Raw genomic sequence first — 15,964 nt, forward strand, 5'->3', positions numbered from 1 at the left:
GTTGCTCTAGGTCTTCTTCAAAACTTGATAATGTCCGGCACAGCGTCTGGCTCTTGCTTTTGGCTTAGGTCATGATCTGGTTGGGCTCTGCACTGAGAGTATGGAGCCTGCTTGGGATCCTCTGTCTCCCTGTCTCTCTGTCCCTTCCCTGCTCATGCTCTCTCTCTCTGTGTCTCTCTGTCTCTCTCAAAATAAATAAATAAACTTAAAAAAACTTGGTAATGTCAATCTTTTGCAGCTTAGCCATTCTAGTGTGTGTATGATAATTTCATGTGGTTTCATTTGTTATTTTGCTCATAAGTAAAGATGTTGAATACCTTTTTTATATGCTTTTTGTTGTTCATTTGTTTGCTTTACCATTTGGATGTCTTCTTTTTTGGACTGCCTGTTCAAGGCTTTTGCCCATTTTTTATTGGGTCATTTGTTTGGTCTTACTTGTAACGAATCTTATTATGAGCTTTTTGTCAGATCTTTCTATTGAAAACATCTTCTTGGAATCTGTAGCTTACTTTGTAATCTTTTAATAATGTTTTGATGAAGAGAAGTTCTTAATTTCAGTGAAGAAAATTCTGTAGGTTATTTTCTTTTATGGTTGATGCTTTTAGTGTCCTGTTCATTAACCTTATCCTCCCTCAAAGTCCCAAAGATTTTTAAAATATACTAGTATTGAATATAGTAGTCTCTGATATATCTGATATTTTGATAAATACATTGAACTGTGCATCATACTACATATTTATTCTCGAGGCCTCACGTATTTTTATTCATATGAAATATATCTGATTTCTCAGGTATGAATATTTGGTACTACTCTGAATGACAAATAGAGTTCCTGATGTGTTACTACTCCTTTTTTCTTAGGAGAATGTAAAACCCAATACACAATCCCAAGTACTAAACTTGGCGATACACATTTTACTGTATATGTTCAAAGTAGTAATAAATCGTTGAAACCTGTTTGTTAAGAATGCAACAAATGTATGGTTAATGGTTGCATCATACAATATTTGTCATTCTGAGAAGTAGCACATAGACACAAACACAGGCAAATAATTTTCTTATACAGTGTTACTTTAAATTTTCAGATTTTTTTTCGTGTTTAAAAAAGTTTTTGTGCAAATTTAGGACTTAGTTAAAAGTATAGAGAATAATGTAATGAACTCCCACCTACCCATCATGCAGCATTTAACATTTATCAACATTTTTCTAATTTGATTCATTCCTCATACATCATTTTTTCTAGACTATTTTGAAGAAAATCCCAGACATATTATTTTCTGTAAATACTTTATGAATCTCTCACATTAAATTTTTTGTGTTTATCTGCCATTGCATTAGCACATCCAATAAAATTAATGATAATTTCTTAAATATCTAATACCTAGTCCATTTTCAGATGACTTATTTGTCTCCAAGCTAGTTGCCTTTTTATAGATGTTCTTTCAAATTAGAATCCTAACAAATCCTCATGTTCTTAAATGTCTTCTATCTGAATGGTTAATAAATTATAACCCTCTGACTTCATAAAGTTAATGAACATGAGTACTCTTGACATTTGAAAATGCACGTAATTTCTCCTTTGTTTCTATTCCTCTACTCTCTACATTGAATAGGCATATTAAACTCACAGCACATCAAGAAAAAACTTTGAAATAGACCTCCCAGTGAAATTATTTTATTACTATTTGTTAAGTTTTTCTTAGACAGCTAATTTAGGTGAAGTTATTTATTTCTTTGGCAAGTGTATATTCCACAATGTTTCAAGTGGTTCTTGAGCCACCACTGAAGATTTCTGTCAAAATTATGTACATATCCAAACAAACAGCATATATTTGCCCATAACTTGATAGTTCTTGGTATCAAATTATTGTTAAATTATATGTGACATTCAAACAAGTGCACATTTATAATGCTGTAATGTTACAATCAAGATTGAATGGCGTCATAAACCATGAAGTTTCTCTTGTCATATCACGTCTTCATAGAAACAGACTTAATAATTTGTAATGTTTCTTTGTTTATTTGGTGAGCTAGAGAGAGTATGCATGCACATGCATGAGCTGGGGGGGCAGGGGCGGCGTGGTGCAGAGAGAGAGGGAAACAGAAAATCCCAAGCAAGTTCCATGTGTAGCATGGAGCCTGACACAGGGTTTGAAATAGGGCTTGATTTCATGACTGTGAGATTAGGACCTGAGACAAATTCAAGAGTGGATGCTTCCCTGACTGAACCATCCCAGTATATTGTGTTTTAATTCAAATTCTCATATGAGTTACAATAAATCTCTAGAATGTGTGTTTTCTTGTGTTTATCCTTAATTAGTCATATTTGTGCATATTGCATATGAAAATAAAGTCCTTTTATCTTTTTACTAATTTTTCATTTATTACTAACACTTTAATTATTCTAATAGGATCTCCAATTTTCAATTTCATATACAAGAATAAAAATATATATATAGTGTTACTTGTTTATTGGCTTTAAAGCTATGATTCTTCCCACACAACATATTTCCTCTAGAGTTCATATTTTATAGGATCCTTGTAATACATTAAGCATTGATGAATATAAGTATAACCATTAAGTCATACAAAAAAGGAGACAATATCATTAGATATAGAAGAATTATTTTATGGTAGATTGCATGTGAAAAATAATTTTCAGATATTTTTCCCATTTTATTTTCCTACTCTGGTAAGCAGATAGGCAGGTACTTTTACCTTTATTTTATAAATGAACATTGGCCTCAAAGGTGGTGAAATTTTGCCCAAACTATCATCAGTTACCATGGGATCTGCACTTGGATTTTCTTTCTTCTACTCTAGTTATCATTCCATTAAACCAATATTATTGATGGGTTTGAGATATTTTCCTTTCAGTAATCCTTAAAATTATGTTCCTGTCTTCACTTAATTCTTGGATAACCAGTTGTGTTTTTTCTTCTTTAATCACTAGAAATTTCTTGGCAATGTTTTTAAAACTTTCTGAAAACTGAGCTTCTAGTGTTGTTAATATCAGTTAAGTAAATTATAATTGATTCACTTGAAGTAATGAAAGAGAGTTCAAGCATGCATTCTGTTATACAGTAAAAGCAGAAAAAGAGTATACAGAGATTCTCTATAATCTTTTCATCCACGAAATTCATTAAATGTGATTTTTCTTTGTTATGTAAGTTAATATGAAATGTTAAGGCCATTTCAACCAAGAGAAGTAGAACAGATTACTGTACTTAATTTCTAACTGGGCTTCATTTTTGTGGGTATTTTTGTTTTGTTTTCTAGTGGCTTTTCATGGCCTACCACTGAAAATCAAGAAAGAACCCCACAGTCCATGTTCAGAACTCGGTTCTGCCTGCAGTCAAGAACAGCCCTTTAAATTCAGCTATGGAGAAAAGTGCCTGTATAATGTCAGGTAAAGCAATCAGGTGTATTTATATATAGAGAGAGGGTGGTGGTTCTTACTAAAACAAAAAGTCCAGAAAAATATAAAGTCTCAGATTATATTTTATGAGTTCTATCTTCAGCATGTAACAAAGCTAATTAGGTAATGTGTTTAGCAGAACTCTGAAGAACTGTATACCATCTGATCACACACTTGGAGAATCATTTTAAAGCAATAATTTTCATCCACATCGTTAGTTGTTTTTCTGCTGTAGCGATGCATCCTGAGTTTGAAAAGAGGGTCTTACTTGGTGTGAACAGCTATTGAAAGTTCTCATTAGAATGAATGCATTATGCACTTTAGATAGAGTCTGTAGGAAAAAAAAAGGAAACATTTGGCAGGTGTGAGCAGTACATTAGTTACTGACAGGCTTTGCAGATGATCTATAAGATGTGTTCATGGAGAATTGCAATAAAGTTAGAATTTTATAAGGCTCAGCACAGGCTATTATCTATTAAAAAGCCAGTTGTTCTTTTTGATGATAGTAAAGGGTGGAGCAGTAAAATTACTTTGTTCATTTGTTGGAAGATTTCATAACATATATGTTCATTAAAAACCCTTCACAGTAAATTGCATTCTGTTACTTTTCATATTGGCCTCTAATTGCATAAGGAAAAGTTGGCACTGTCTATTGAGTATCATTATTCCCAATTACAGTAGATACTTACTTCTTAAAAAGGAGTTCATTTGGAAACTTACAAAAAAGGATTACAAATATTTGTAGTTATAGAAGTTACATAGATTCAGGTTCAAAATACATAAGATCCAAAGGAGCCTTCTCTATTCTCATATAGTCGCAACATGTAATGTTATATCCAAGATATATAAAATTCAAGAAACTCAGATTTGTGCAGTCTGATGGCAGCTGACCAATGTTGGGATATTCTCTTGCTGTTTGTTCTTGCAAACTTGTCTCTTATGTCTGTTTTTCTAGGAGGATCACCAGAGCCTGAAATTATGAGCCAGCTCACTTGAAACTGCAAAACTTTTATTAAAAAAAATCTCGTAGAAGGCATTAAAGCTTACTGAGTTCAGTTAAAATAATATTGATCAATCTGAGTTTTATTTATAGTGTTTTTTAATTTTTGCATTTTCTCTTTAAGAGTGCTGCATTTTCACAGAATAATTACTTAGCGTAATGAAGAATTTTAAGTTAATGGACCAGGTAGATATAGAATTGTTGTTCCATTTCAGCGTTGATCACAGGTGTGGCTATGAAATAATTACTGCTTTGTATGATATATCTGACTTTCATAAATTAATAGTAAATGAATCACATGAATATTTTCGGGTTTCTCTTGGGGACCAATAATTTCCACAGTGATTTATAGATTAAATTCTAGTACCTCCATTTCCATATGAACAATGTAATTCAATACAGTATTTTGTGGGGGGAAAAAAGCGTCCTAGGGCAGAGGGTGTGTCAGTTTTTTCTTTACATGGGAATGGGACAGGCAAACTAGTTTGTAAAAGAAGTCGTTTCTCATTCAGAAATATTGGTAAAGGGTATAGGTAGAAACAAACATAATACGAGTCCTGTTGACTTTGCTTTAAAACCACCAGTGGGCTTATACAGCACACCCTCCTACGCTTTTATGAAGTGTTTTTGTGCTTGGCTATAATTCTGTGTACAGATGTATCGACTGAATAAACTATTACATAAGTTAATCCAAAAAGAATGTTTCTTTTTAAAAAAGGAAAAACTATGTCTTGATGATCACTATTTTGAAAGAAAAATATTATTTTAGCCTCAAACTGTCTTCCTTATTCAGAAATTTAAGTAAAGTTTATTTTTGTTTATTTTGAAAGAGAGAGAGAGAGAGAGAGAGAGAGAGAGCGAGAGCATGCGCGCGTGCAAGTAGGGGAGGGGCAGAGAGAGGGAGACAGAATCCCAAGTAGGGATGTGGGCCTCGAACTCAGGAACCCTAAGATCGTGACTTGAGCAGAAGTCAAGAGTTGGATGCTCAGCCAACTGAGCCACACAGGTGCCCCATATCAGAGACATTTTAATTTGCCTCATTACTCTTTATTATCCCATGTGAGGAAGTAAATGTCAGGTATCATTTATTTTATATATAAGAAAAATGAAAATAAGGCAAAGGCATTGTCTTCTTAAAATTATACCCAAAATAAAGGCAAGCCAGGAATGGTTTCCATATTACGAAATTGAAGTTAGTTTCTTGTTCTAAAATCTTATGTACATATGGAACAATGACAATATCAGAAACATGCCACGATTTAGGAAAGATCTATCCAACTTGCTCAAGCATTAATTCCACTGCTCTCGTAGTGCTTTTCTATATACTGTTATTTGTGTAAGTGTTAAAATACACATTTTATATTTATGCTGATACTAAGTTATGTATTATTATCCTATTTTCTCTTTAAGTGTGTGGTGATTCTGAAGATTGTATGTTTTAGGATGACAAAAATTAACACATGTTAAATTCTCACTTCCTTATGACTTGAGCCTAACATATATATATTGAGCCTAATACATATATTATATATATATAGTTACATATTTATATATATATAATATATATATTTCTTCTTTTCTTGGGTTGGAAGGAAAAGTGTTTAATCACTCCAAGGAAACCAATGTTATCTTTTCTTTTGTTCCTTGGGTAGTGCCTATGATCAGAAGCCACAAGTGGGAATGAGGCCCTCCAACCCCCCAACTCCATCCAGCACCCCAGTGTCCCCACTACATCATGCGTCTCCAAACTCCACTCACACTCCAAAACCTGACCGCACCTTCCCAGCTCACCTCCCTCCATCGCAGACCATACAAGATAGCAGCTACCCCATGGACCACAGGTAAAACTGCAAATACTGTATATATATTGTTTAATGTTTTGAGCATCTTGGAGGCAATTTCTATCACCAATTCCTAAGACCTATGGTAGATTTAAGGTGAGCATATTAATTTTGCACATCTTTGCAAAATATTTTTAGAAAGAGCTTGCTCTGTCTATAGTTAGAAATAATTTGTGGAGAAGGTCATTTATAAACATTCCTTTTATAAACATTTAAATTGGTTGCTAAAGTGGAAAATTAATCTATATACTGACATTTGAACATTTCCCTTTCGCTTTGCCTGAATTAAATTGCCTCACTTAAACTTTAAATCAGATCATCCCATTTTTATGAGCATATGTGTGTACTTGTTCTATAAAGTTAGGAGACTAATTTTAGTAGGTGGCTTATGGAATTAGGTTCTTTACCTTAGATTGAATGGTTTAGCTGTACATAGTTTTGCAGAATAGAACTTATTTGATTAAAACTATTTTCCATCCTTTGCAAGTGATGAATATTTAATGCCAGTAGGTGCCTGACCCTGGACCCTGAGAATACAAAGTAAAGAGATAGAGACTGAATTATTATTTCTTAGAAAGAAGACAAGAACCAGAGTGTGGAGCTAGGGAGGATGCCATGGTGCACATTCTGAACTCCTAGAGATGTGTGGACATTCAAATAAAATACAGGAGTACCTTTGTACTTTTAATAATAGAGCTTAAAACACAGGTTGATATTATATAGCATCCGTCGTTTCCTTTCTACCTTGTAATTATAGAGAGCCGATGGTGTGCAGGGAAATGTTTAACAACAGGCTTAATGGGAGAAAAACCAGAAGGCCCCATCTGTAGCATTTGATGAATCTGTGATATAAATGTTCCAACTGTAAGCCATCATTGTGACAGCCCTAAACACAGAGTCAGAATCGCGTAGAAGCAGACCTTTACATAGTATCTCTACCCTAAAGATAAAATAGACATAACCTCCAGGACATAATTAGTAGCAAGACAGAGTGAAACAATTAGCAAGAGATGCATTTTGAATACTTCTTGCCTTTGTTTTTAATCGGGTTTTTTAAAAAGTTATAAATTTACATCATTTAATGCTTAAGTATCCTGTGTTTAACAATCGGCTCACAGTATTTCTGAAAATTTAACAATAAGCCAGTGCAAACTGGCTGTGACACACCGTTACAAAAATAACTCAGCTGAAGGAATCCTCTAGATCAGCAGAGGAAACCAGAAGATGTGTCACTGGCAACTTTCAGAGGATAAGGGAATACTCACTCAGATCAGCTTTTTATAGGTTATTTAATGTGACTCAATCTCAAATTCAGTTCAATCTTTTTTGGGATGATGGATAAGATGAAAGCATTCTTTATAGTGTGAAACGAAGCCACATCTTTTCTACCTTTGTTTCCATCACTAAGCCCTCTTGTGCTCTAGTTATGAAATGCTTCCTATGATCTTTCCCTTCTCACTCCGTAGACTCGAGACCTTGTCAGAGAGTAGTGGTATGTGCATCTGTGTAAACAGTTTGGTAAATACAGATGAAAGAAATCTTATTGCAGGGTGGGCCATTGAACAGATGCACATTGTGCAGGACTGAAAGGGAGAAAGAGTACAAACAAGAAAAGCAAGTTTTATTTTGTCCACTTCTGTTGACTTCTCAGAGTTCTCGACACTCGAGGCTCTCACACTTTGAATGAGTGCCAGCATCAGAGATCGTGTCGTTGGCTGTTTGTGCAGAGTAGTTATTTCTTAGGGAAGGTGACTGCTAAACAAGCAGGATGCCTGTGTTTAGGTGACCTAACTCGGAATGGTTTAGCCAAATCCATTTGAGTTTCTCTACTTGAAGTCAAATATCTGAGACTGAGAACAGCCGGCCCGGAACTATAAGAGGGAAGCTCGGGGTCTTTTCCCACTGCCCCCCCACTGAGTTTTGAGGACAGCACCAGCTGGCCAATCCCAGGAAAATCTCTGGAGCCGTATGTTTCTGAGGAGGATTTCTTGGAGGGTTCTAGCCAACAAATGACAGTCCCTTGGTTATAAATGGCAGATTTGCTCTGGAAACAGATCCTTTCTCCAAATAGCCCCCTCCAGGCCGGGCACCCCACTTCACTCTGGGAACGCTCTCTGGCCAACTGGGCTGCACCCTGCTTCCTTTCCTCAGGCTCATTCTGTTCCGAGGGCCAGCCCTTTGGCACTTGTTCCTGAACCCACTGTGCCGGAGCCCTGTCTCTCTTTCTCTGTGTTTCCCGCCACTTATACGCTGTTTTGCTGTATCCAAGAACCGTCAGCATGCTCTCTTTACCCATTAACTCTCTTCGAGCAGCTACTTGAGTCACTGTACCTTTACCTTGTCCAGTGCCTCATAACAATGGTGCGAGACACTTGTGGGTTTGGTATATATGTAGTCCTCAGCAAGTACACGCTCGAATCGGGTTGAATCGTAGAAACAAATGGCTTGATTCTTTACAAAGCTTTTAGTATAAGTGTTATTAACTTCCTTTTAAGGCTTCACAAGTGAACTGGTTTCTTATTTTAACGTCAAGTTACAATTTTCTGATTCACTCCTTGACAGTTCTTAATGATAATTTCTGTTGCTTTTTTTGGCTAATGAAATAAGCAAGAGAAGGGAAATGAATGCAGTGCCAGTCAGCCTGTTTTGCAATACCCGAGTTTCTAAGTTTATTTTCTGCAGGTGTAGGTGGAATTTCAGTGCCTTCTATGGCAGGCAGGAAACTTAGAGTTAAACCACAGGACCGTGAAGAAGGAGCATTTGTAGACATGCTAAAGGGAGCGCATTGCCATTCTTTCACTTTTACCTTATTTTCATTCCACCTGACCCAAATTAAATGTTAACTTTGCAAATTAAAGTCTCAGGAATGCTTTTAGTGTGTGTGTGTGTGTGTGGGGGGGGCACTTCATGGGTTTATATTTGCGCATTGAAGTGTATGGTAGGTTATTTGTAAGTACTCTTGGGGCATTTTAGAGCAGGTTTAAATCTTTAATTAATCCACATCTTTGTGGCGGGTCAGGGATCTTATGTTTGAGAGAGACGGAATTGAATGATGATGTGATTAGCCCATCATTACACAGCATAACCAAGAAGGAAGGAACCTAGGGGTTCACTGTCAGCTTGTTCTGAGTCCTCAGAAACTTCCTCATGACCCAACAGCACAACGTGTCCCAAATCTTTGCAGCAAATACGTCTTGTTTCCATCTTTGGAGGTCTGCTGTATTATGTATGCTTACTTTTATCAATCGGATATTTTCTTTGAAGCCATTGGATGCTCATGTGTGCCGTGCTGCTGTTTGACAAGGGTGGTCTTTCAAACAACCAGCTTAGATTTTAGTCTCTGTATTATTTCCCCTTTTAACTTCCCACCAGAATACAGTGTTTCTTAGAACACTGGTGAAGATTTAAGAGTCCTGCCCGTTTGAAAACAGGGCTATTCCTCTCTTGCTTCCTCAGGAACTGATGGTAAGGGATGGAAAACCGAAAAGTAGGTTAGTAAAAACCTGGTTGATTTTTGGTATGTTTGTTGATTGGTTTGCTAACATAATTAAGAGATAGGGGATGCAGTTTGGAATCAGATTCTTTGTGTTTTTCCTGGTTTGTTTTTTCCTTATATATAATCATTTGAGACTCTCTTAATATGGAAATTTGGTAAATGATCCAACTTGTTAAGAACTGGGCATTTTAGTGGTTAGGGTGTGTGTTTCCTCAATAGTACACTGCTCAAAGCACATCTTTCACTTACTATAGTGTTCCAAAATGGTACTGCAGGGGACTAATTATCAAGGAACACAAGTCATATTATGATATAAAAAACATGGTGCTACTGACCCAGGAAGGAGAAATCTAGTGAGTCCTTGCAAAAGATTTACACTTCGGGTCAGTTGGTATCATGCTCATTAACAAAACAGTTAAAACTTGTACCAATATTGTAAGGAGTATTCCTTGTTACCCTTTTATTTAAAACGTGCTCTCTTATTTCCCAGATTTCGCCGCCAGCTTTCTGAACCCTGTAATTCTTTTCCTCCTTTGCCAACAATGCCAAGGGAAGGACGTCCTATGTACCAACGGCAGATGTCTGAGCCAAACATCCCCTTCCCCCCTCAAGGCTTTAAGCAGGAATACCACGACCCAGTGTATGAACACAACACCATGGTTGGTGGTGCGGCCAGCCAAAGCTTCCCTCCTCCTCTGATGATTAAACAGGAACCCAGAGACTTTGCATATGATTCAGGTAGGCCCATGCTTTAAGTTACGTTTAAGACATCATTTCACTTGCTTGTCACTTTGGTTAGTGTTGGCATCAACTTGGGTCGCTCATGACCATTTGGTGTGGAGTCTTTCTGATTTTATCCCCTCTTTGAATCTTTCTGTGTGAAGTTGAACCATCAAACCATTTTGGCTTGAGCTCACGGTTGAAATAGTGTCTAAAAATGAAAGCAGTCCAAAGAAAAGTGTAATTTATAAAATCAGGCATACTCTCAGTCCAAAAGAATAACATTGTAATTCTTTGGATTTGGGGCTTTCTTTGTATTTTGCTGTGGTAGTGTTATCTAATCATGGTGGTTACAGAAAGTAGTATTCTTTTGCTTTGGCTCATTTATTGGTTATAACTGTTTTGTCCTTTATTGGTGGTGATACTCCAATAGTCCAGCAGTAAAGATTCTTACATATTAGAAGAGGAAGAGCAAAAATAAAATATCTGAGTTTCAAATTGGTTTATTCATAGAGTTTAGCTTTGGTCTCACTGTGGCAGAAAGGCCCCACAAAGTAACGTATCAAGATGGAGAAAGGGGGGCTCCTGAAAGTAAGAAAATATACACTGGTTACGAATATCATCCCAACATGTAACCTTGAGACTTTAGAAGAATTACTTAACTCCTCTCCTTTTCACCCATTATAATCTCAAAATCTGGACGTCTGCTTTTCACACATCCCAGGAATTTTGGAAAAAAAAAAGTATGAAATAAAAGCTGATGCTTATAAGAAGGGCACCATGTTCCTACAGAATATTATTAATGTTATTGTAACTGGTGAATAGATGACTGTGGACTTGGAAATACCTGAAAACAGTGTAATTTCCTCTTGATGCAAAGTTATGGATATTCTTTATGAGGAAACTATTGCTTCTCTCGGAATAACTCTGCTAAGTTTTTCTATTCTACTTGAGGAAAGAAAATTGTCTCTAGTTTGAGTTTTTAGCTTGCATAAAATTACCTGCTTTATTAGGAACTGCTCTCGAAGCTCAGCAAGGGGGAGCCTTATGACTGAGAGTCTCCCTTTGGCCACCGTTCTTCTGTGGGCAAGAGGTCCAAAGGATGAAGAGGAATTGCCTAGTCAGAGGCTATGTCTCCACTTGTCGAAAGAGCACGAGCTACCAAGGACACATGAATTCCCAGCCTGATCGGCCCTAACTCCATTTCCACAGTCTGAGCAGGTCTTTCCCAGGCTCAGCTTTTTGAAGGCAGAACGCGTTGCCCCTGTGTGCACTCCCAGGGTCCACGGAAAGGGCTTCGAGGTAGCTCTTTGGGGCAGAATGAGAATGGAGCTTGGATGTGCCCATGTGCTTGCGTATGAGGCCCCCATGGTTTACATGGTATATGGAACAGTGTAGGGTGAAGAGATAGGAAAAGAGGAAGAAAGGGGCGTGAACCAGGGTCTAAAGACTAGAAGCTGGCTCCATACCATCCTTTGCCCATGCTAATCTTAGAGAGTTCTCCAAATTCTAGATTTGACTAGGCCTTCCGGTTGTTATGAATGATGTATTTCATTCATTTCAAGGAATGGGAGGAGAAAATGTACTCATTAGCTGTTTGTTAGTTGGTTTACAATTTAAGAAATGTAAACATGTGCCGTGAGGGCTTTTATTTGAATGCTTGCCTCTCAGGCCCTGTCATTTGCAGACTACATGTACTTGAAATGCATCATAGGGGTTTCAGTTTAGAATTTTTTTGTATTTGTCCATAGTTTGTCCATAGTTAAGAACCCTACAATGCATTTTATTATAGATGAGATTCATTTTTCCCTATAAACTTTAAGTCCTTTTAACTGATGCTATCTTTATTTCCCAAACTGTATTTCGATTTGCTGTACAGTTTTTTGAAGTCACCACGATTTTAAGAAACTTTATATGCAAATCATATAAAACAGTCCAAATAATTTGTTCAAAGGGACTTACAGAGCATAGCATTTAAAGAGCATCTCTGTGTGTTCTAGAAATGTTTTTATATGTATAATCATACCAAGATTGACATTGAAACCATTTTTGGGGGGCGCCTGGGTCCATTAAGCATCCACCTTTGGCTGAGGTCATGTGCCTCACGATTTCTGAGTTCGAGCCCCACATCAGGCTGTGTGCTGACAGCTCAGCCTGGAGCCTGCTTCGGATTCTGTGTCTCCCTGTCACTCTGCCCCTCTCCCACTCACGCTCTCTTTCTCTTTCTCTCTCTCAAAAATAAATAAACATTAAAAAAATTATGAAGCCTTTTTTTTTTTTGATTCTGTAGTTCACTCCATATATGTATCTTTTCCTCATATTTATGTGATAGGTAAAATTATGTATAACATGGTATTTAACGTGTGTAACTTTGCTTGAGGAGATGTGAACCAAGCAAGAAAGAGATTTAAATAATTCAGTGAGGTAAAAAATAAACAAAAAAAGTAACCTGGTTTTGTAGGATTTGATTGCATTATTTGTGGGCCATACATACTAGGAACTTCAGAGTCAATCACTGTCCGACCCTCAAAGCACAGATACAGACTAAAAAGCATAGTCCATGTCTTAGCTCAGGCTTCTCTAATAAACTACCATTGACTGGGAAGCTTAAACAACACGTTTCTCACAGTCCTGCAGGCTGGGAAGGCCCAAGATCAAGGTGCCAGCAGATTTAGTTCCTGGGAAGGGCCCTCTTCCTGGCTTGAAGATGGCCACTTTCTCACTATGTCCTTGCGTGGCAGAGAGAGAGAGAGAGTGAATGAGCTCTGATCTCTCTTCCTCTTCTTATGAGGGGACTGATTCCATCATGGGGGTCCCACCCTCATAACTGAATCCAACCCTAATTCTCTCTCAAAGGCCCCATCTCCAGATATGCTCACAGTGGGCATTAGGGCATCTACAGTGAATTGTGGAGGACATGATAATTCTGTCAGTCATAGTCCAGAATCCAATTTAAATTTTTTTTTTATTTTTTATTAAAATTTTTTTTTTAATGTATGTTTATTTTTGAGAGAGAGAGAGACAGAAAAGGACAGAGAGAATGTGAGTGGGGGAGGGGCAGAAAGAGAGGGAGACACAGAATCTGAAGCAGGCTCTGAGGTGTCAGCCCAGAGCCCGACCTGGGGCTCAAACCCATGAACTGTGAGATCATGACCTGAGCTAAAGTCTGGCACTTAACTGTCTGAGCCACCCAGGTGCCCCTCCAATTTAAATTTTTTTTAAAAAAATGTTTATTTATTTTTGAGAGGGAGAGAGAGAATACGAATGGAGGAGGGACAGAGAGAGAGAGGGAGACACAGAATCTGAAGCAGGCTCCAGGCTCTGAGCTGTCTGCACAGAGCCCGACATGGGGCTCGAAATCAAGGATGGTGAGATCCTCATCTGAGCTGAAATCCGATGTTGAACCAGCTGAGCCATTCAGTCACTCTATCCAATTTTAAAGGTATATGGGGCATGTCTTTTGTGAAGTGTACATTATACCTTGCAAATGACTTGTAGAACACTTGTTTAATATTTGAGAAGCTGTTAGTTTATATTCCTTCCTACCCTCCAAATTCTCTTGCAGATTGCTAAAATTGTACAGCACCTCTGAATGCTAATTTAAGTATTGCCAATAGGATACAGTTCTGTTGTGCTTGAGTAATTAAGTTGTAAAGTTGGAGCTTCTGGTTACAGTCTAAAAGAACGGTGGTAACAGTGTATAACCAAGGCCTGTGAAAATTAATATGCAGGTATCAAAATGTATTTCCCTGGCCACCAAACAGCTGGGATCAAGTTGACACATCTGTATATGTCCTACATTGCAGTCAACAAATATGATCTCCAGATATTTTGTTTCGTTGTCATTACTTCTTTCATCCCTTTTGAGAGCACATTAAATAATCTTTTTATGAAATCTAATGTATTTATCACTGGATCATTGATTTCTTGGTTCACTTACTGATGTTGAACAAATAGGACATTAGGAAATAGTTGATGTGATTTAAAAACAATGCAAAAACGTTTCATAGTTTACTTAGCATCTATGTTCCAAAGGTTTTCCTTTCAGAAGGCCTCCAGAACTCTTTATTGCTTAATTCAATATAACATAAATGTTGTGAAAATAAAAGAAGCTTTGTAAGTGAAAAGGCAGCATGATGATGCTCTAATAAAGCCTGACATTAATTATGACATGGGAAATGGAAGGTCTATTAGTTATAATTATAATTACAGGAATGCAATTTCAACTGCCGAGTATTCAAGCTAAAAAAAATGCAAAATATTATGTTAGTTGAGTAGAAATTTTTATTCAGGAGAAGAGAAGAAAACCTGAATCAGAAGACACTGAGAAGATTAAAAAAGATTGGTATTTAGGTCCAATTTGGTGAACCAGTGCAGTGTGTGTGATCATTATTATATTATGATATTAAGTTCTCGACAATTACATCTGTTATTGTTTTCTTTCTCTTCTTCTCGAGCCTAATAGTGCTGCACAAAGCAGTACACGGGTTTTTTTGTTAGTTGTTTGACTTCTCCTGAATCCAGAGTGGTTTTCCCTTTCTTGCCCTAATGGCTAAGTGACTACATGAAATGGGTTGAATATGCGTTGAGTGCTTCAGTGGAAGTGCCTTATGCCATGCCACATTTTCATAGAATCATAGTCACTTTCCCATTTTCATGTTTGCATGTGAGGTTTCACCGACTCACAATGCTGAACAAGGCAAATATTTTATATATGCATAAGAACATATTTCGTTGGAGTTGTTTGTGTTGTTGATTGGTTGGTCTTTTGTTTCATTTTTCTTTCTTTCCTTTTGATAGATTTTAAGGGTAGTATTTTTAGTGGCATGGTACTTACATGAAACTGAACTTTGGCTCAAGAAAACATCAGCGCACAGTGTTTATATACTGTGATTAGATAATTTCACTCTGGAAATTATGTTAAGGGGTGAAAGACACAGTGAATGAATGAGAGAGAGAAATGTTAAAAGTATATAGTAGTTGAATGGTAGAGTAAGTTATAGCTATCCATAACAGAAATATCATGCAGCCATTTGAAGTCAGTTTAAAAAAAAAAAAAAAAAGTTTAATGAAACGAGATGAGTAAAAAAAAAATAGACACACTGAATGACTCATGCAAATAAGACCCGATACAGACATACTGTGGCTTAAATTTTTTTAACTTAATTTATCTATTTTGAGAGAGAGAGAGACTGTGTGAGTGGGGGAAGGGCAGAGAAAGGGGGAGATAGAGAATCCCAAGCAGGCTGTGTGCTGCCAGCACAGTGCCGGATGTGAGGTTTGAATTCCTGAAACTTCAAGATGATGACCTGAGCCAAAACCAAGAGTTGGATGCTTAACCAACTGAGCCACCCAGATGCCCCATATATTAGGACTTCATATGCGTGATGATATCCTAAGCAATTTCTGTTTTGCCTGTGAGGTGCTTTGCATTTTAACAATGCCTAGGTACTACTTTGCTAATCAGACAGGAAATATGTGTTCTGTTT

General features: G+C 37.0%; 1 protein-coding gene across 11 annotated transcripts in view; it reads left to right on the forward strand.

Moving 5' to 3' along the window:
* ETV1 (ETS variant transcription factor 1) overlaps nucleotides 1-15,964 on the forward strand; it is a 98,729-nt gene that overhangs the window by 46,154 nt on the left and 36,611 nt on the right. For all 11 annotated transcript variants that reach the window (XM_058724956.1, XM_058724955.1, XM_058724950.1 and 8 more), the window contains 3 exons: nucleotides 3,280-3,409; nucleotides 6,071-6,259; nucleotides 10,246-10,493. In XM_058724956.1, coding sequence (XP_058580939.1) covers nucleotides 3,280-3,409; nucleotides 6,071-6,259; nucleotides 10,246-10,493 — 567 coding nt within the window. The remainder of the gene's footprint in view (nucleotides 1-3,279; nucleotides 3,410-6,070; nucleotides 6,260-10,245; nucleotides 10,494-15,964) is intronic.

The sequence above is a fragment of the Neofelis nebulosa genome, chromosome 4, assembly GCF_028018385.1.
Source record: "Neofelis nebulosa isolate mNeoNeb1 chromosome 4, mNeoNeb1.pri, whole genome shotgun sequence".
NCBI lineage: Eukaryota > Metazoa > Chordata > Mammalia > Carnivora > Felidae > Neofelis > Neofelis nebulosa.